Source organism: Camellia sinensis, chromosome 2 (assembly GCF_055761805.1).
Source record: "Camellia sinensis isolate YWXY chromosome 2, ASM5576180v1, whole genome shotgun sequence".
Classification (NCBI taxonomy): domain Eukaryota; kingdom Viridiplantae; phylum Streptophyta; class Magnoliopsida; order Ericales; family Theaceae; genus Camellia; species Camellia sinensis.
Window position 1 is genome coordinate 179,938,981 of NC_138962.1, and position 21,809 is coordinate 179,960,789.

Sequence of the window (21,809 nt, forward strand, 5' to 3'; positions counted from 1 at the left end):
TTTCTTGCCAGTGCCCTAATATAAAGAGCAAATCCATTTCACAATTCAAACCAGAAAAAAGCGACAAATAAAAGTTTTCTTTTAAAAAAAAAAAAGTTACCTAAGAAAAAAAAAACACTAAACTTACAAGAACTACAATCTGAACATTCTCTCTAATGAATTTAGGAATGGCAGCCGCTAGGATATCCAAGCCTTTCTGCTCTTCTAGTCTACCAATGAATCCGATCAAGGGGATGTTTGCGTCCACAAGCAACCCAACTTCTGCTTGAAGTGCTTCCTTCAAAAGACACTTTGCAGCCATGACCTAAAAAAATCACAATTGTAATACGCTAAGGCTTTTTAAAGGCACAAAAATATTGAGAGATTAATGGAAAATTAAGACAGTAGAAAAAGAATTAGAAGAATCTTACAGTTGTGGCATTATATTTGACATCAATGTATTTATCTATAGATGGATTCCACTCCTGGACATCCATGCCATTGACAATACCAGTTATACCGGTCTTACGAATGATGTTATCCAATTCCACACCCTTATCTATGCCAGAAACAAGTTCCTGGGCATAGTATGGGGTCACTGTTACGACCCTGTCTGATTCTAATATTCCACCCTTCATCCAGTTAATTTTCCTTCCCTTGGCAGGCTTGTCATAGCAGCAACATGCGAAGACTTGTACTTGGTCTTCAGATAACATGGAAGAAGAGCAGTGTGCCAATCAATATACTATATAAGCCTAACAAAAATCCTTGGTGCCTCCAAAGCAGCCTGAGTTCAACATAATAAATGAATGCCAGCTATATACTATATAAGCAATAGTGTAGAACTGCATACATGATTAGGCGTAGGCTAACAAAAATCTTGAGTAGGCAGTAAGAGGAAATAAAACAATGATATACCACAGGTGGTCATTATGTAAAACAAACAAGAACATGGATGATTGACTCGTGTTGAATGCAAAACCATGTAAATTTGGAGCACAATGCCAACCTTTTGCCTTAACCGCCCATCGACCGATTACTTCTCTAATATATAATGAGCAATGATATACAAAAATATATATATATATATATATATATTTTCCTACCAAGCACTGTGGTTTACAATTTCAAAAAATTTCACTACCACAGCATTTTTAGTGAGTTTTCAGTATAAAATTTTTGCTTGACAATCATTTTCCATATATAATATAGTAGGAAGTTACGACAAAACAACTGCACTTTTTTATTTTGAATCAAGTGTTCAAAGAATGAAAATCATTCATGGAATTACGGGCTTGAAACTACAGGTTGCATCAAATAACTTACTTGGCACAATATACTGAATCGAATTTGGTTGTCCTGGTAATCCTCCCATGTCTTAGGCCCATAGATCTTAGATCCAGTTTTACCCCAAACCTTTGAAAGTTAAGAAATTCAAGCATCAGAACTAAGATCAAGTTGACTATTACAGCTAAAGTATATATAGTTCACCCCTAAATACGAGAACAGTTGATTGAGGACAGAAATAAACCTTTTCCAGGAACATTGGTGATCCACAAAAACACGATCAACTCCACGTTTGTAGCAGTGGAAGAAGCGAACTGTCTCTATTCACGCTTTTCTTTGTTGCCAACCACATAGTCCAAAAGAATCTAATCCAACCTGAGATGCACAAGGATTTAAGAAACAAAATGGTAACATCAGGAGCAAATTCATCATGACAATTCACAGGGTTCGGCTTCTATAAACTTCAATACGAGCCTAGTAATTTTATGGGAGAATACATGGGTTGGTTGAGAAGGTCCAAAAAAGAAACTGGCTCCAGCTTCTGGTGCACAAAAAATAATATTAAATCTTTAACTGGTACAAAATGTACAGTCAAATCTCAAGAACAATAGACATTCATCCCCAAGAACTCTACCAAGCTGAAGTCTGTTGGCTGATCTATGTAGATAGAGCCAAGTGTGAGCCCAAACTGCACTGCACAGACACACAGATTCAGTCCATAATCACAATTGACAACCAGGTTGGGAGAGGTAAGGGGCATACAAGTTAGTGCTACATATGCAAATGAACAAATAACCTTTCTCTCATTATTTGAACCAGTTTTGTATGTATCTCATCTCTGTGGACTTTATAATCCCAAAAGTTCGAAAGAAGTAAAAACTGTGAGATACCTTGTATGAAGTGAAGTACTAAAAAATTACAGTATATGTCATTCACTGTCAAAAACATGATCCTCATATTATAAATGGCTCAAAAAATAAAATTAAATTAAAGCCCAATGCTAATGATGCCAGCAGAAGCACAAGACATTTAACTTGTAGTTGCATCGTTTTTCTTATCATTACTTTTATTGTGGCTAAAGCAATATATAGTGTATTCCTTCCAAAAAAATGTCCTTTGTTGAAAGGGAAAGAACCTTGAACAAGCTCATAAGCAAGTTACATATGAACTTTTTATCAATTGCTCAATTCATGTGCAGCTCCAAATAATATAATATTTAAGTTATGCAGGAACAGATGTCACTCGAACATATATATATATATATAAGTAGCAAGTTATTTTACCAGTGCTACTCGATCAATCTCAGACAGTAGCAATGCCTTTCGTGTCTCAGGTACTTTCATAAAGAGAATCCTCCTGATTTCTCAGTTCCACATGCAAAAACAAAATGTCAGCAAACTATTTAGGAAATTTAGCAATTACAAATCAAACATGTAGAACACAGTTTCTATGTGCACTATATTTCGACTTTTTAATTAACATATATATAGCCTACATCAAGTAAAAGGATAAAAGATAGGAGAATATGCAGAGTGACAACTAAAAAATGATACAAAAGATTCATGATACCTTCCCCAAGCAAACGAGAGAGAGAGAGAGAGAGAGAGAGAGAGAGGGGGGGTGGAGCAGCTCAAATTAAGCCACTGAAAAAAGCAACAAACAGCCCCAAAATTAGCTCAGTTCAACTAACTCCCTTATTTCCAAGTGAAGTTGGTGGAGTCATGGAGACAAATATTGGAGAGTTAAAACAACAAATTGATAATCAAAACAAAACACGGAGAAGAAGCGATTGCCGATGAAAATCAACAATATAAATGGAACCAGCGTGAGTGCCAAGAGAGAAATCAATACCTCGCTGGTGTAGATGGTGGTGGTGGTGGTGGTGCTTCGAAATCGAGAGAGAAACATCGAAATCGCTCTGAGATGAAATCAAAGATAAATCTCTGAGAGAGAGATCTAGAGTGAGAATCGAAATCGCAGATCGATCTGAATCGAAATCGCGGCGGCGGTACAGACCGATCTGAAATCGATGAATCTATGAGATTTGAATCGGTGAATCTGTGAAATCGATGAATCGGTGAATCTCGCTACCTCGCGGGTGAAGATGGTGGTGGCGGTGGAGCTTCGAAATCGGTGAATCTGTGAGATTTGAAGGTGAGATTGAAAATAAGGGTTTAGAGAGGATTGAGAGAGAGGCGAGGTCAATGTTTGTTTATGTCTGAAGGCTTGAGGGTTTACAAAAGGCTTATATTCTCAGATTCCAAATAGCGCGTGAGGGGTACCGCATTTGGAGGCGTTTTTAAACGCCTTTATTATAAAACGGTGTCGTTTTAATTGTATAAATATACGACGTTTTTAAAGCGTCGTTATAAAAACGCCGCAAAAACCCTTATTTCCTGTAGTGTACCCATGATATGTCAAGTGCAATGATGAACATAACCTTTAAGCTGCAAGGAGTGCTAAACCAAATTTCTTTTCTAAGCCAGCAAATGTGCTCATTTTGTAATGTATATATTCATTATTCACAGCAAACATAATGCTATACTGAACACATTTTTATACCTTGCTTTGTTTACCATCTGATCCGGTACAAGTACAAAGCACTCTTAATGTATCACCAACAAGTAGGTAAAAGCAAAAAAGAGAACAAAACTGTACATTAGTGCATTTTAGATTTCCAAAATACCAGATGACCAGGCCAGTTATAGATCATGGACATCATCTCTTCTTTATCTTTTGCACTGAAGTACATTCCCCATGGGTGTCTGAACAACCCTGAATAGTTTTGGCAAACCAATCCTACTGTAGGAGTATATATTATTGGAGCAAAATCTTCAATGTTATCAATAAGGACATGGAGAGAAAAGCAACAGCAATGCGTCATTGCTTCAAATTATTTCTCTCTACCTAAAGAGAAATTATAATTAATTCTTAAATCACTTGTTTTTTACAAGCTGATAATTGCCACCAAACTTACTCGGTAGTATAAAGTCTCATTCATATCGTGCAGTCAATTCAAGATCCTCGATTTTGCTAAGGACACAAAACTATCATCTTAGCCTTGAGTATTTTTTTCAAGTAGAAGAAGAAGGAGGAGGGGGGGGGGGGGGTTTGATATGGAGAGATCTCATCAAAGGCTACTAGGGGTTGGGGTATACAGATAGTATTAAAAAAAAATTCCACTATCTCACATGCAAATTTTATTTATTTATTTTTATGAGAGCTCTACCTAAGAGGTGTCCTAACTCTAATAATAAACTTAAACTACAAACACAAGTTGCATGGTCACATACAACTTTATTTTCATCTGTGTATTTTTCTTTACTTCAATAATCAATCTAACCATGGTGTGTTCTCGGCACGCTTGGATTCAATTGTAAGAGAGACTACCTGATATAAATTAGAAAGAGCACACCTAAGAAAAGTCTGGAACCATACAGCATGCCAAGTTTGAAAACAATCTACTCCTCACCAGCTAAGATTAAGCAGCTAGAACTATGCTTAAGAATTTGGACAGTCAGATATATTACTTGATTTGGCTTATCTACACCTTCACTAAAGATTCAAGGTGTACATGTCAAGTGCTATGACTCAGACGTAGTGCACCAAACATTAACATAATGTATACTCTTCTTCCCACAAAATTACAACCTTAAATTTCATTTCTAGGGTATTTTATTTTTTCATGTTCCATTAGTTAACAATTCATTGTTTACTAAAACCATAGAAAAGAAACCAATTAATATAGATAGAAATAATACTGCATTTACATTTTAAAGATCTATTTCAAGACTCTAGTTGATATGGAAAAATCTCTTTGCTAGAACTAAAGGAATACAAGACTTTTTACTGGCACATTAGTTTTTTCAAGACTTCTCTGCTGCATTTTTCACCTCTATTTTTTCAAATAAATCTGTGATCCTTCCTCCATTCAGTAATATATAGATTAATCAATAGTCATTAATAAAAACATTAATTCAACTTATTTATTTTGGAAGAGAGGAATTATAAGCGTTAAATGGTGTGTTTCAAGGCCTACACCTAATACATTATGAGATCCCAAGGAGACAATGTAAATTCCATCATTGCAGCTGCATCAAATATTCTTGGTCCGTCGAAAAAAGGCCATCAAATTAAGCTTAAGAGCTGAAATCTAGCACTTCATAGAATGTTTGAATGAAGTACAAGATCATTTTTGCCGACCTAAAAGCAAGATAAACTATAAAAGCCAAAACACATAGAGCAAGAAAAGTGACCTGTTTGGACTCGGAAGCTTTTGCAAGTAGCATGATGTCCCCGTAGGAATGAGATTTTTGTACAGTTATAGTAACCAATCAAGATTGAGCAACAATCCAAGACCAAACTAGAGATACGTTGTCCTACAAACCAAACAAGTGTTAGTTCAACTTGTTGTAATAGAGTGAGTTAGATAGATATTTTCGTTAGATATTTTGTAAACATGTGGAGTGTATATAACGTACTGTATCTCCGAGTTTTCAATCTAATGAAAATCATTCGGTTTCAATAACTTCTTCATGTGTAACATTAAGAGAGGTAGCTATAGCATGGCTAGTCTGCATATATCCATCAGGGATGAATTGATAGATTAAAAACTCAATATCCACAAATAACTTAGAGAGAATGATATATATACTCAAGGCAACTCAAGTGGCAAATCAAGACAATTCCAAAATGGAGTGTGCTGTTAGATAATCATCAAGTTCACAAAAATAGGATTCTTCTCCATATTAGTTCTAAGAATCAACCATTGTGGAGCCAAAAATGCCCATTAAACAATTCACCACTAATATCAACCTTCAATTATACATAATGTACACTAATAAACTCGTGTAATACACAAAACTGGATCAAGTAATTTATAGTTACCAAATTACAAATACCATAATGAAAGCAAAAACCACAATAGTTAATTTTTACAAAAATCTAATAAATGACTGCTTGCATCACTAATACTAAAATTCCATAAATTCTAATAAGGTTAAACAATTGATTCCATAAATCATAAATGTATAATATTTCCCTTCACTAAAATTTTGAACAAATTTAATTCAGATATATCCTTTGAACATAAGGTTTGTTTAGGTAATTTAGTTGAAGAAAACAACACCTACTATGTTTGTTGACAATTCCTTTTTAATGCCACAAGTTCTCTTTTTTTTTTTCCCCCTTTTTAAAATATAAACACAAATCCTCTCCTAAACTGTCACATAATGCCGTAATCATCTCCTTGGACATTAGGATAATAGTGATGTATAAGATAGGTAACACGTGAACATCTACAAAAGAATTCAAAGAAAGAAGAAAATGAAAAAGAATAACTAAAATATTAGAAGGAAAAAAAGGGTAACATGACTATATATTAATCTCTATGCTTTGTGAAATTAGTTCATATTATTTAGTGTACAAGATTGACCTCATTTAAAATAAAATTTTCAAAAAGTCTGAATAATAATTTCAGATTTACAAATTTCCAGTGGGGTCACTTGACCCAACTTTGTTATACATGGCTCTGCCCCTAAGAATCAAGGCAATACACCAACAGCCACTAAAAGAATACAAAAGGGACAAATTTCCCAAACTAAAGACAGACAATAGGAAACTATTCCTCCAATTGTAATAAGTTAACATAGTGCACATAGAAGACACGAGGGCTGTTGCATGTGCAGTTACACCCAATTTTAATAGGTACCATATGCCATTTGTTTGGAACCAAATAACATGAAAAACGTAGACAACACATGAATGAAAAACTTTTTGACATGGATTTATCTTTAATATATATGAGGAACAAAATTTTCGTTTGTTTCCATTGAAATGGCCGAAATGTTGCCATTTCCCAAGAGACCGAAACGAAACACTAATGGAATAATAAAATTCTAGTGTTTTCATTGAAACACATAAAAACATAGTGAAACACACCGAAACATAGTGTGATATACAGAAAGAGTAAATTGTGTCTATACAAATTTAGAAATTTTCACAAACATTTATTACTGCTACTTATGTAAATTTTTAGACCTTATTGGAAACTTTTGTTTTATAAAATTGAGTTATTTAACAATACTTAATAATTTTTAGTTCATAGTAACATTAGTTTTTTAATTCTTTTATGTGAATGACTATATGAATCTCAGTTTGTTTAATTAATCAATTATTAGGCTTTGATACGTTTGGATATATTTCAATTTATATTTTCAAACATTTCTATTTTATCTTTATTTCATAAAATATTTCCAAGATGTTTTTGTTTCTGTACTATTTGAAGCAACACACTGAAACGAAATATTGATCTTTGTATAGATATATATCATTATTTGAAATCCAAAGACCAAGAATCATCAATTTGCTGATTCTTTGAGCACACGTGAAAAAAAAGGGCAGGCTTCCACACACAAATGCAGTAGACATAATATCACACAAATTCAATTACAATATTTTTACGGTGTGTTAAACATCCATTGGTTCTGAATTGCTCAGGGAGATTAAGCATATGAAATACAAAACACGCTAACAATATACAAGAAATTAACAAATTGTATGTAATGTCCCCATTAAAAACTTTGATATATAAGAATACACTTACTATTAAAATATCAACTAAAGCTAACAAGGTAGCAAAGATTAATCAAATAATGTCGATTCACCCTTTGAGCAAAATGGGTAGCATTTTCCTACTAATTTTCAAGGGGTAAAACAACAGGAAGATACTTGACCTGTACAATTTAATAAATGACTTCATTCAACTTTTTACAAGATACAAGTTATCCAGTAACCAAAATTCAAATTATAATATAGTCAAGGACATATCATATAAATGCATGTACATTTAAGCTGATGAATGATCAGTATTGATGATCTGCGAGAGTGAGTTAGTTATCAAAAAAAAATAGCAAATTGGAAATCACTATAACAACCTATATATATGAATTGCCACCTCATGCAACATACTACCAAAAAATTTTACAAACAAAAATAGTGGGGGAAGCCAAGCTCACTACATTTTCACTATATGCAACTATAGATAAATAAAAAATCACTCAACATACCTCCATGAAATTGTGAAACTATGAACATTCTAAACATGAGCTTTCACAAAGCTATATTTCCCCTAAACAAAATGAAAGGCCATATGATGCCAAGTTAGGTAAAGATATTACAAAAGAAAACACCAAAATGGTTTCAACTCAAGAAAATTCTTACAAGGATTGGTCAAAGTGTACATGGGGATAGTGAACAATCACTGGATGGACAGGATATCCAGGGACAAATGCACCAAGTTGGAAAGAAATGAGAACTCTTCCATTTGTTGTGGTTGCCTTGGAAATAAAAGCAGACGAGGATATATAATTTCTTTGCATTCAAATCCTTGAAAGCACATTTCTGTATCAAATAATCCCTCAGAGATTGATAAAACTTGATACTCTAATTTTTTTTCATACAAAAAATGTAACAGCTCCAAGTAAACAATTAAAATTGCTTTTAGTTTTCATATTTATTAACACAACTCACACAAAAGAAATTTGGACACCTGATATGCATATATTAGTTTGTAGCTTTTTAAGTTAGCTCTTACAACAGCAAAAAATTTGTTTAATTTTTCTAAGCATTTGCAAACTACTTACATCATAGCATTTCATTCTCTTTCGTTTTTTATTTTTTTGTTTTTATTTTTAACATCACCCTCATTTAACCGGCCAAAAAATTCTCCCTTCAACAAGAATTTGTACCAGCTTAATCACTTTCAATTTGACTTTTCCCGGTCACTATATAGGCAACAACTTAACAAATACAAAAATATTTTATTAATGACTAGCCCAGAAAACCCAAAACTAAGGTTTGGTTTCCATAATCAATTTTGAATGATAATTTTTCAAAAATTTGTTTGGCTGTATATTCTAAAAATAGTTTTCAGAAATTTAAAAACCCAAAACTCATTTAGTTTTTAGAATCTAAAATAATTTTTAAAACTCTGTTTGGTTTTGGAGTCTTCAAAAATAATATTTAAGTTTCAATCCATATTTTATTTTTTTAGTGAACTTTTTAAGTATTTAATCAAGGTTTTTCAAGTTTTTAGATCCACTCAATCTAAATACACCTAAAACGTAAAAAATTTATGAAAAAAATCGTTTAAAAAATCACTAAATATTAATAAATATACAAATTTAATAAATTTTTATATGTATTTTGTATTTATTAATTTTTTTTAAAGATTTTTAATTTTTAATTTTTTTTAAGTATATGTAGATTAGGTGCATCTAAAAAATAAAACAAATTAGCCAATATATTAAAAAAATACAAATTAAAAATTTTAAAACTATTTTGAAAACTCCAAAACCAAACAAAATTTTAAAAATTATTTACTCATTCCATAATGGTCATCCGAATTTAAATTTAACATATTTTTTTCATTATTTTCAAAAATAGTTTTTATTAATTGAAAATACAAATTCATTTTATTTTAAATTTTTATATGAATTTGCAAATAAGTTGCTCATCCAAAAAAATTCAATTAACTTGAAAATATGATGTACTGCATACTTCAGCGATCTGTCATTCAAAAAAAAAAAATTGAAAATCAATAAGCAAAAAGACATTAAAAATTAGCAATGATGGAAATCTTTACTATCAATCAGATTGCTTGATTAAGTTTTTTAAAATCTATAACAGTAAAAATAAAAAAAAAATGAAAAACACTTATTGTTTTTCATATGATTTTTTGTTTTTAAAATCTGAAAATATTTTTTAAATGTTTATATTTATAAAATTAGTTTATGTTTTGATACCTGGCAATTTGAGTGCTTGTAAAACTGCGGTGGGAATCTCCACAACAGAGCGCATCACTCATCATCAACATCGACTTGAGGTATGTGAGCTAAGTGTGTTAAAATTGATGTATAAAAAGAAATAGAGAATTGTATTATTGATTGATGTATATAATGGTGTGTTGAGCTCTCTCCTTTATAGAGGAGAGGGAGAACAATTACAAACCGAAAGTAGAAGCACAAACCAAACAACATTATTAAAGGTACATTATTAAAGCATACTAATTATTATACTAACCTAATTATTAAAGCAACATTTTACATATTATATTCTAACAGCCCCCCTCAAACTCAAGGAGGATAGGAACCAACCAACTTGAGTTTGAAGAGAGTAACAAAACAAGAAAACAATCTGAAAAATAAAAAATGGATAGGAGACACTGTATGGTTGTGTCAGACCATTGTAGAAGACTGTATGGTTATGGCAGACCGATGTAGAAGACACTGGCTCGTGTTGGACCGATGTAGAAGACAGTTTATGGGGTCATGTCGGACCGTTGTAGCAGACAATGTTGTGACAGTTGTTGTGACAGTTTACGGAGTCTTGCTGGACCCTTGTAGAAACTAACCGGAATCAATGTCGGGACAGTTTACAGAGTCTTGTCGGACCCATGAAGGAGCTAACCGGAATCAATGTCGGGACAGTTTACTGAGTCTTGTTGGACCCATGAAAGAGTTAACCGGAATCAATGTCGGGACAGTTTACAGAGTCTTGTCGGACCCATGAAGGAGCTAACCGGAATCAATGTCGGGACAGTTTACAGAGTCTTGTCGGACCCCTAAAAAGTCGCACCCTCAAAAGGTGTGCCCAATCTTTCAAAAGGCGTGCCATCAAAAGGCGTGCCCAATCCATAAAAAGGCGTGCCATCAAAAGGCGAGCCCAAGTCATAAAAAGATGTGCCGGACATGATGGCGAGGCGCGTCACCACATTGGCTTGCGCGCCCGTTTTGTCGTCTGGCGTCAAGTGGCGCATGATGCCCGTGTCTGCCTCTTCATCATGGTCTTTATAAACCGAAGCGGAGGCTGAGGCTTGGAAGCATAACAAACCAATTGAAACCTCTTCATTCTCTGAGAGCTTGTCGCTAAGAGTTGCAAATCTTGAAACACTCTGTAAACACTCTGTAACCAACCCTTCTCTGAAACACTCAGCAACCCAAAAACATGGCTTCTTCTTCCCGTTCAGCTACCCAGAACATAGCCTCTTCTTCCCGTGGTCTGCTCACTCTCTTTCCCGACCTCAACGAGTCAACAAGAGAGATAACTGGTGCGGTGGCCTGTGAACCTCAACCAAACACCTCTGGTTTTGCTCCATTGAACTTTCCGATGCGGTCGGTGGAGCAAAAAATGGCAGTGCAAACTGATATTGAGGCCAATCAGTATACTTTGAAGTCATGTGTGGAGACCATGACGGCGGTCACAAACCTGTCGCACCGGCTGCAGAGTAGGACAAATGAGGTGCAGCAGTTAAACGTCCAACTGGCTCTGCTCCAACGCATGTATAAGGATGCGCGAGCAGAGATAAGTGTGCTAAAGGCGGAAAATAAGGAGCTGAAGCGGAAGGCCACCGTGATGTTCCGATTTGGAGGTCCGCCATATGCTGCAGTGGAGGAGCAGGGAGTAGTGATCGTGCCCAGTGGAGTGGGAAACACGGAGGCAGCACCGGCAAGGGCCGCCCAGGACGGAGGCAAGAAGAAGAGACCGGCGGCAGAGTAGAGAAGGGAGAAGGAAAAAAGTCCCGCCTGTGGGTGATGTGTGTTTTTTTTTTTTTTTTGTGTAAAATTGTGATCGGGGTTGATCCCGGAGTTGAATAAAATATGGGTGTTGTGCAAATTGGAAAAATGTTTGGTTTTTTTTTTTTTAATTGAGCATGGGGATGATGAATATATAATGATGAATAAAAATAATAAAGGTGGGAGTGGGGAACAGACTGTTAATGGGTTCTGAAACGGTGGGATGAAAGAGAAAAAAATATAAAAAAAAATAATAATAATAAAAAGAATGGGTCAAATTGTGAGTGTGTGGAGAATTATTATTTTAGAGGATGGTGTATGGTCAGCATGATGATTTAGAGCCAGTTGGATGAGATAGTGTGTTCCTGTGTTGGATAGTTGTGGCCATCTTTTATATATGTATTTATATATATATATATATATATCAATAGGACCAAGTGATGTATGCTGCAAAACCGAAGAGGAGTTGTAAGTGGTTCATGTGGGTTGATTTTGCTAGCATATTGTAATATTATAATGGCCATACATGTGCTGCAAGTGGTTTGGTGATAAGTAGTCTGTCTGGCTTGTTTGGTGGAGATTGGTTTAAAAAATAAAAAAGGGTATGGGTATGTGCAAAAGGTGGTGGATAAGAGGTTGGAAAGTGGTCACCCTGGTGGATGTCCTTGAGTAGAGAGAGAGAGAGAGAGAGAGAGAGAGAACTGTGTTGTTTTTTTTTTATTTTTTATTTTTATTTTGAGAGAGCTGTGTATGCTAATCTGAAGCAGAGCCTGTAGCACATGAAGCTTGTGTGTTGGCAGTGGTTGACTCATATTTCCAGACAGGAGGGAGCTTCTTCGTTTTCTTGTAGTATCGAGCAAGTCGGTGAATCCTGCTCTCGACAAGGATCAGCCTAAACTTGGAATCTTTGTCCTTCCTGTTCGTCTCCAAATGCTTCCTGATTGCAACAGCCTTCTTGATCAAGTGGTACAGATCCTCAGGAATTTTCGGAGCAAGCCCGTGAGCTTTGAGGATACGCAAGATCTTGCTTCCGGTAACGCTCTTGACCTGAGCAAGACCGTGAGAATCACGAAGAATAACTCCGATCTGTGACGGAGTCATACCCTTCTTCGCGAATTTGCAGATGTTCTCTTCAACATCTGGAGAGGAGATCTTGAGCCAACTGGGAGGAGTTCTCTTGTAAGGCAGTGCCGAAGCGGAGATACCCTTACCGCGACTGTGCATGCGACCCATGGTGACTTGTCAAGATTGATTGCGGTTGGAGATGATGGACCAGAAGGTAATGGAGTTGATGGAGGTTTCAATAAGCATGGTTGCTGATGTTGAAAATATTGTTGAGACACTGGTTGTTGCATTGGCTGCAAAACAGGATGCTGGAGACCAGGATGACCAGGTTGCGGAGCATGAGGATGAACCAGATGCTGTTGTGCTGGTGGGATGCTTGGAACCTGACCCTGTGAAGACAACAAAACAGGGTGTTGCTGTTTTGGCACTTGAACATGTGCTTGTGGCTGCAGTTGTGGAAGAGGGTAATTCAAGGTGATGAAGAAGACGAGGACGAGGGCTACTAAGAGAGTGACTCGGAAGAGGAGTTTAGAGGAAACTGCTAAGAGCTTTGTGTTGTTTACTCTTCTTGCAGAGTTACGGCTGTGGAGAGTGGAAGGTATGTGTAGAAAATTCCAGCGGGCAGCAAAGGCAAAGTTGCCGGCCGGCTGCCCGCCGGTGAGAAAGAAATACAGGCCTAAATCTTATGGCTCTGATACCATGTTAAAATTGATGTATAAAAAGAAATAGAGAATTGTATTATTGATTGATGTATATAATGGTGTGTTGAGCTCTCTCCTTTATAGAGGAGAGGGAGAACAATTACAAACCGAAAGTAGAAGCACAAACCAAACAACATTATTAAAGGTACATTATTAAAGCATACTAATTATTATACTAACCTAATTATTAAAGCAACATTTTACATATTATATTCTAACAAAGTGGGGCCAATATTTGCCTTTCCCCTTTTCACACTTCCTTGCTAGTTTCCGACTTCCACGGATCCACAATTCCTCAAGTGAAGGAGGCAGCCTTTGCACTGGTAAAGATTTGAGCCTAGGGCAACCGCAGATTTCAAGAGATTCAAGAGAGGCGAGGTTTTGAAACAACTTTGAAGACAGCTTCTCTAGATTTCGGAAATTCCCGATCCAAAGATTGAGCAGAGAGGTGGGCAGCAACCTCCCATCTATCGGAAAGCTGGACCCCGCTACACCTTCTTCGTCTTCTTCTTCTTCATCCCAGCGAACAATCACTGAATGGACAGGATATCCAAGGACAAATACACCAAGTTGGAAAGAAATGAGAACTCTTCCATTTGTTTTGGTTCCCTTGGAAATAAAAGTAGATGAGGAAATCTATCCGAAGAAGCCTTTCTTCGTATTCAAATTCTTGAAAGCACATTTCTGTATCAAATAATCCCTTATAAATTGATAAAACTTAATACTCTAAATTCTTTTCATACAAAAATGTAACAACTCCAGGTATACAATTAAAATTGCTTTCAGTTTCCATATTTATTAGAACAACTCACCAAAATGAAATTTGGACACCTGATATGCATATATTTGTTTGTAACTTTTTAAGTTAGCTCTTACAACAACAAAAAAAATTGTTTAATTTTTCTAAGCATTTGCAAACTACTTATATCACAGCGTTTCATTCTCTTTCCTTTTTTCTTTTTTTTTTTTAACATTACCCTCATTTGACCGGTCAAAAAATTCTCCCTTCAACAAGAATTTGTACCAACTTAATCACTTTCAATCTAACTTTAGTATACAGGCAACAACTTAACAAATACAAAAATATTTTACTAATGACTAGCCCAGAAACCCCAAAAAACTAAGGTTTAGTTTTCATAATCAATTTTGAAAGATAATTTTCTAAAAATTTGTTGGCTGTATATTCTAAAAATAGTTTTCAGAAACTTGAAAATCCAAAACTCATTTAGTTTTTAGAATCTAAAATAATTTTTAAAACTTTGTTTGGTTTTGGAGTTTTTAAAAATAGTTTTTAAGTTTCAATCCGTATTTTATTATTTTTAGTGAACTTTTTAAGTATTTAATCAATATTTTTCAAGTTTTTAGATCCACTCAATCTAAATACACCTAAAACATATAAAATTTATGAAAAATATTGTTTAAAAAATCACTAAATATTAACAAATACACAAATTTAATACATTTTTGTATGTATTTTGTATTTATTAAATTTTTTAAAGATTTTTTAATTTTTTTAATTTTTTTAAGTATTTGTAGATTAGATGCATTTGAAAAATAAAAAAATAAAAAAATAAATCATATTAGCCGATATATTAAAAAAATACGAATTAAAAATTTTAAAACTTTTTTTGAAAACTCCAAAACCAAACAAAATTTTAAAAATTATTTACTCATCCCATAATGGTCCTCCAAATTTAAATTTAACATATTTTTTTTTATTATTTTCAAAAATATTTTTTATCAATTGAAAATACAAATTTATTTTATTTTAAATTTTTATATGAATTTGCAAATAAGTTGCTCATCAAAACAAATTCGATTAACTTGAAAATATGATGTACTGCATATTTTAGCGATCCCTCATTCAAAAAAAAATTGAAAATCAATAAGCAAAAAGACATTAAAAATTAGCAATGCTGGAAATCTTTACTATCAATTAGATTGTTTGATTAAGTTTTTTAAAATCTGTAAAAGTAAAAAAATAAAAATTAAAAACACTTATTGTTTTTCATATGATTTTTTGTTTATAAAATCTGAAAATATTTTTTAAATGTTTATATTTATAAAATTAGTTTATGTTTTGATACCTGGCAATTTGAGTGCTTGTAAAACTGCGGTGGGAATCTCCACAACAGAGCGCATCACTTCTCATCAAAAAACATTGACTACAGGTATGTGAGCTAAGTGTGGCCAATATTTGCCTTTCCCCTTTTCACATTTCCTTGTTAGTTTCCGACTTCCACTGATCTGCAAATTCTCAAGTGAGGGAGGCAGCCTTTGCACTGGTAAAGATTTGAGCCTAGGGCAATCCCAGATTTCAAGATATTCAAGAGAGGCGAGGTTTTGAAACAACTTAGAAGACAGCTTCTCCAGATTTCGGAAATCCCCGATGCGAAGATCGATCAGAGAGGTGGGCAGCAACTTCCCATCTATCGGAAAGCTGGACCCCGCTACACCTTCTTCTTCTTCATCCTCTGCCACGCTAATTGCGCCTGAAATCAACAGTTCTGTAAGAGAGGATAAACTGTGCAAACCAATCTTCTTGAAGTTGTTGTTCCAATGTGGAATATTCATGCACAGTGTTTGAAGAGAAGTGAGGTAGTTGATGCTCTGCAATTCGTGTGGTAGGGCCTTGAGTTTTTTGCATCCCCTGATATCCAAAAGTGCCAGATTTGTTGCGGAGTGGAACCATCCTTCCGGAATGTACTCCAAATTCTTACACCCACACAAGTACAATTCACTGAGATTCCTGAGATTATTATTATTATTAGGAAGGGCATCTGGCAAGTATTTGAGCCTATCACAATTAATGATCGAAACAGACTCAAGAGATGGACAGGTAATTTCCATCCCCTCCTCTACTACTAGCAGTGCCTCCAACTTTTTACACCTCATAATCTGAAGCTGTTTGAGTGTGGGTGGTAGCCCCCCACCTCTGCACGATATCAAGCATGTGAGGGATGGACAATCGTCAACTTCTAACACTTGAAGATTACTCTCATTAATCTGTGTTAAACACCCGAATAAGGATTGCAGAGCCTCACAATCACGTATCCTGAGTGTTTTCAGCGTGCACGGAAAACCTGTCTCCGGAAAAGAGCTGAGACTCGGACACTTATAGACATACAACTCTCCAAGAAAAGTGAAGCTATGTAGCAGCCGTGGCAGTTTCTCCAGCTTTTCACAATTATCTATTGTTAGATGCTCAAGCCTCCTCACTATGCAGGGGAGTCCCTCTTGTTGCTGCTGCTGCTGCTCATGTTGCCCTTTGTTGTCTTCATCCTCATCTTCTTCAAACAATGAAACAAGCTGGGGGCAGCCTTCAATTTCCAAATGTTGGAATGCAGGGAAACTGTGTTGCACTCTCTCCTCATTCTTCCACAGTGTCTTGAGGTCTTCACAGCTTGTGATCTCCAATGCTTCGAGTTCCATCAGCCCATGAGTGACCCATTCCGGCAAGAGCTCGAGTTTCTTAATCATCCCAATCCTCAAGGAAGTTATTGAACTCGAATGCTTAGACTTTGCATTTGCCGATATCACTTCACAATCAACCATACTCCTCATCTCAAGGACCGCTTGAAGGCTTGTTAGAGGAACATCTTTCATAGCTATCGAGGTGAGTGACAGGAGGCTAATGCTGGAACCTTCAACTAAGAATTCCGGGCACTTTGAAATCTGTAGATTATTCAAACAAGTTAGATCCTTGGGCATCATTCCGCAAAGTTTGGGGCAGTCCCTAATCTCTAGATTATTCAAACAAGGTAGATCAGTAGGCAACATTTTAAGAAGTTTGGGACATTTTTTTAGGGAGAGAGACTTGACACGAGTGAATGGTTGAACTTCTTTGTGATCTCCAAAAGTATACCAATCCTCCCATTCTGGCATATTCTCAAAGCTTAGACTCTCCAGTAACGGAAAAGGTTGAACACCACCTTGCCCGTAGAACTCACAACCAACCTGCTTTAGTACACTCATTCCTTTAATGTAAAGCTTTTTGAGGGAGGGTAATTGTCCAAGTGGTGGCAAGGATGCACAATTTCCACAATTATCTAAACTTAGGTCAGCCATATTGGAGAATTCTCCTATCCAATTCGGCAATCCTGTACCAAGGTAGCCTTTGATACGAAGCTCTTTTAAATCTTTGGGAGGTTGTAGCATGTCCAACACTTCTGTTTCAACTATTCTATCTCGTAAATCATCTGAGTTAACACTCCATTCCATTAATAACACATCTAACCCCTTCTTATCATTTAAATTCGCCTCCCTTGCATCTAATGGAACCACCACGTTCTGTAACCCAGATAGGCAAAGCTTCCCCCGAAGATAAATTAAGTTCCCCAACTCTCTTAACTGATGCCCATTGGTTTTAGTAACAATGAAATTGGATAGTGTTTGAAGACTAGCCAACTTACCTATTCCAAGTGGCATTTCTTTTAAGGAATGTGAATTTGTAGTATCGAGATGACGTAGGTCAATTAGGCTTCCCAAGTTTGTTGGCAACTTTTTCAGTTTTCTACATTGTCTTAACATCAATGTTTGTAGATTGTAAAGAGAGCCTAGTGATTCAGGTAATTTTTCAATAGAGGTGTGGGATAAGTTAAGATATCGCAGATGTTTCAAATCTCCAACCGAATTTGGAACTTCTGTGATGCAATATCTACTCATATTGAGCACCCTCAAGCATCTTAGCTTTGGCAATAGATTAAGGGGAACATTGCTTGCCAAATAACAATTCTGACCATTTGGTTTGTTAAATGGTAAGAAAGTTCGTAAGTGCATGGCTTTGTCAAAGATCTCAAATTTTTTCATACCCTCACGGTACTTTTGCATGTAGGATGAATGTCGAACTTTCTTTAGATTTCGGTACTGCTCCTGATCTTTAAATTTATCATCCAATCTTAAATAAGTATCTCTTGCAACTACTTGAGCCAAATCATTGATGAGGTCGTGCATCACAAATTTAGAGCTTTCACCGGTTCTTGATGGTTGGAAAAAAGACCTTGACAGCAATTCCCGAAAGTACTCACCTCCTACATCTTCCATTTGCTTATCTCTTTGTTGCTGAATGAAGCCCTCCGCCATCCACAACAAGACTAGTTCCTCTTCCTCAAATTCATAGTCATTGGGTATTATTGAGCAGTATGCAAAGCACTGCTTCAAATGCGAAGGGAGATCATGATAGCTTAATCTCAAAGCAGGAAGGATGTCACTTTTTGTGTGTGGTAAATCCCATATTTTACTACGCAATACATTTATCCATTCCTCATCTCGTACTTTGCTGCGTAAAAGGCCACCGAGTGTCCTAGCAGCTAGAGGCAAACCTTTACATTTCTCCACAATTTCCTTACCAATTGATACCAATTTTGGATTTACATCAATACATGTATTCGCAAAGGCATGTTGTGCAAACAATGACCAACAATCCTCCTTTGAAAGGATATTAACTTCATGAAGTTCAACAGTTGTCATCATTCCTGCAACTTCTCTGTCACGTGTAGTCACCACGACTTTACTCCCTTGGCCTCCATCATTGAAAGGTTTCTTCAAAACATTCCAGTCACTGTATTTTTTGTTCCAGACATCGTCTAAAACAATTAAGAACTTCTTTCCAGCCAAAGCCTGCTTTAATTGAACCTGAACTTGGTCCAAGTTATTAAAACTAAATGTCTGGGAAGTCACTGACTCAAGAATTGCTTTTGTTATTCTCATAATGTTGAACTCATCTGACACACAGACCCAGGCTTTTAGATCGAAATGCTTCTGCACAGTTTCATCATTGTATACCATCTGAGCAAGGGTGGTCTTGCCAATCCCACCCATACCCACAATGGGAATTACACCAATGTTGTTATGACTTGATTCATCCCCCCTTACGAGCAACTCAATTATCTTTCTTTGATCATATTCTCGGCCATAAATGCGAGGTTCATCAAATAAAGATGTAGAGTCTGGTCTTTGCCAAGTCTTAGTCGTAGGTGTAGGGGTGGTTCCAACAATCTTAACCAAATTAAGTTTTGAACATTGTTCAAAACTATTGTGCAATCTGGTATTGATCTCCTCAATCTTGGACTTCATCTTGAAATTAAACAAAACATCTCTTGGCTTGAAATTAGGGATGAGGTTCCATACCTTGCTGGAACTAGCTTGTGGCTGCTTTGCCTTGAGCTTGTGTTGCAAAGCTTCGGTGGCGAACTCATCCACTAAATCATCCAAATCATATGCCAGATCCTGGAGATCGTCGAGCCACAGGTTCACGGCTCGATCTGTCAGTTGCTTCTCCTCCGCGTCAATCAGAAAAGCTTCAATTTGAGACAGCATATTGGTCCAATTGGTCAGCTGGGTATCAATTCCTTCAAAGGTTGGTAATTTCGAGGAGGCAAAAGAGGTCATCTTCCCAAACAACAAATTGACGAAGCCAGAGACAAAGATCCCTTCTATAGGCATTGTTTCCGATTACAGAAAGAAAAGAAAAAACCAACAGATCAGAAGCAAAGCAAAGCAAAGCAAAGAGGTTCAGTGGAAAAGGCTTTAGCAGTTTCAAAATTGGCTATATTTTTGTGATGAGAAGAAGAAATTATTGGGCTGCAAAGAAGTCAAAAGTGAGTCTCCTTTCATTGGCCCCCTGCCCTCTGTGAAAACGTGTAAATTAAAAATAAAAATAAAATACTCAAAATAAAAGAACCCAAATATTATATTATTGTTAGTAGAAAGAACCCAATTACATTTGTTAATATTCTTTTAAATGAATTCATATCTCTATCATGGTTTTTCTCAGTTACTAGAGGGTGGCTTAGAAGTTTTTCCATCTTTACCCAACAATATAGTTTTGGGATTTGGTTGATGCATTTCAATTTTGTCGGATGTGATTTTTTCAAACCATATTATTGAATATGAAAGAGAAAAATATTATGAGTAAAATAAAAGAGAAATCAAAGTGAAATTCAAAATCAATTAGAAGGACCACTCGGGTAATTAATATATTCATTATATCGTTGGTCCCTATAATTTGTTTTGAATTTTATTTTGATCTTTCTAATTTTGCACTTAGTTTTTTATGTTCCAATTGTTAACAATATTTGCCGCAAATTAAAATTATGATGACTAAAATGACACTTTACGTAAATTACAGAGACCAATTATTTAATTTACAATTTAATTAAAAAAGTTTCTCTCTTTTGTAAGAGATAATTGAACAAGTATTCTAACATGAATAATAAGGAGTAGTACTCTAAAAACACTAAATAACTGAAAATTTAAAATTCAAAACGAACGGATCAAGGACTGAATTTTTTATTTGTTATTATTTTTGTGAAGATTGCCTGACAATCATTAAAAAAAAAAAAAAATCTTTTTCACATAGCCCTTTTTTTTTTTTTTGGTGGCCTTGATTTGATTTTGTTGTTTGTTTTATTTTCTGGTATTGGGTTACAAGTTGATAGCTTGTCAGAGGGTAGCCATGGATCTTCCCAAAAAGCAAGATAGGGAAAGTGGTAATGTTTATTGGGTAAATTAAATTGGTAGCTTTTTTATTTTGTCTCATATATCATTTTGATTTATAAATTTATAATTGATTTAATTTTAAATTTTGTACTAATTTAATTCAATTAATAACACCAATTAGTGTTTTTAAAGTAAAATCATTAATAAGATGATTGAGATTGACTCACTTAGTTAAGAAAATTTATAATTTTGTTTTTAAAAGTGTAACTCATGCTACTTATGTGTGCACTTTTCATAATTTAAAAAAAAGAAAGAAAGTTAATGATTGCAATCAATTAGGTTAAATTGAGGCAATAAAAAATTTAAAGTCCTAATTAAAATTATAAAGATCGAAATTGACACTAAAACCAAACTATAAAAATTAGTGGTTAAAATTTGTGCATGTTTATTTTTCTTATTGGAATGAGTAATGTTGTTTGTCTGGTATGCATGAGGCTTTTCTCATATCACACGCATAAGCATATCATGCCAATTACTCATTTTTGTGAATGAAATGTTTCTCCCGTCCCTCTTTCACTACGGAATTTTTGTAGATGAGTTTCCTATTAATCTTTGTGGAAAAAAGTGTCAAAATTTACAAATTTTTATCAAATGATTTTGTATTTTCAAAATAAGATAGTGTGAATGTTTACGCATTTTTTATTGAAAGAATCTTTTAATTTCACTATAAAAAAGGATTGTTCCCAAAAGTAATTATCAAAAA

The 21,809-nt window shown here is 35.1% G+C and overlaps 2 protein-coding genes, 1 long non-coding RNA gene and 2 pseudogenes across 5 annotated transcripts in view; all 5 read right to left on the reverse strand.

Moving 5' to 3' along the window:
* LOC145820738 (granule-bound starch synthase 1, chloroplastic/amyloplastic-like) lies at positions 1 to 1,437 on the reverse strand (the record flags this gene model as incomplete). Its single annotated transcript, XM_082917338.1, has 4 exons — positions 1,306 to 1,437; positions 411 to 766; positions 128 to 304; positions 1 to 15 (listed from the first exon to the last, which is right to left on the reverse strand). Coding segments are annotated over exons 2-4 (477 nt in total), but the record flags the coding sequence as incomplete, so codon positions are not given.
* Positions 1 to 9,376, reverse strand: part of LOC114265277 (NAD-dependent malic enzyme 59 kDa isoform, mitochondrial-like) — a 39,320-nt pseudogene extending 29,944 nt beyond the window's left edge. The window contains exons 1-3 of the transcript XR_014353072.1: positions 8,488 to 9,376; positions 8,334 to 8,395; positions 5,523 to 5,645 (exon numbers count right to left, since the gene is read on the reverse strand). The product of XR_014353072.1 is annotated as an NAD-dependent malic enzyme 59 kDa isoform, mitochondrial-like (transcript). The remainder of the gene's footprint in view (positions 1 to 5,522; positions 5,646 to 8,333; positions 8,396 to 8,487) is intronic.
* On the reverse strand, positions 1,597 to 3,650 carry LOC114314921 (uncharacterized). Its single transcript, XR_003647603.2, has 3 exons — positions 3,118 to 3,650; positions 2,836 to 2,909; positions 1,597 to 2,622 (listed from the first exon to the last, which is right to left on the reverse strand). It is a non-coding gene; the product is annotated as an uncharacterized LOC114314921 (long non-coding RNA).
* Positions 9,377 to 12,528: 3,152 nt separating the features above from the next.
* On the reverse strand, positions 12,529 to 14,728 carry LOC145810188 (small ribosomal subunit protein uS15 pseudogene; annotated as a pseudogene). The gene has a single exon (XR_014353763.1). The product of XR_014353763.1 is annotated as a small ribosomal subunit protein uS15 pseudogene (transcript).
* Positions 14,729 to 15,757: 1,029 nt separating this feature from the next.
* Positions 15,758 to 20,050, reverse strand: LOC114259963 (putative disease resistance RPP13-like protein 1). The gene has a single exon (XM_082913241.1). The coding sequence runs from the start codon at positions 20,048 to 20,050 to the stop codon at positions 15,758 to 15,760; it is 4,293 nt and encodes a 1,430-aa protein (XP_082769367.1).
* Positions 20,051 to 21,809: the final 1,759 nt, after the last annotated feature.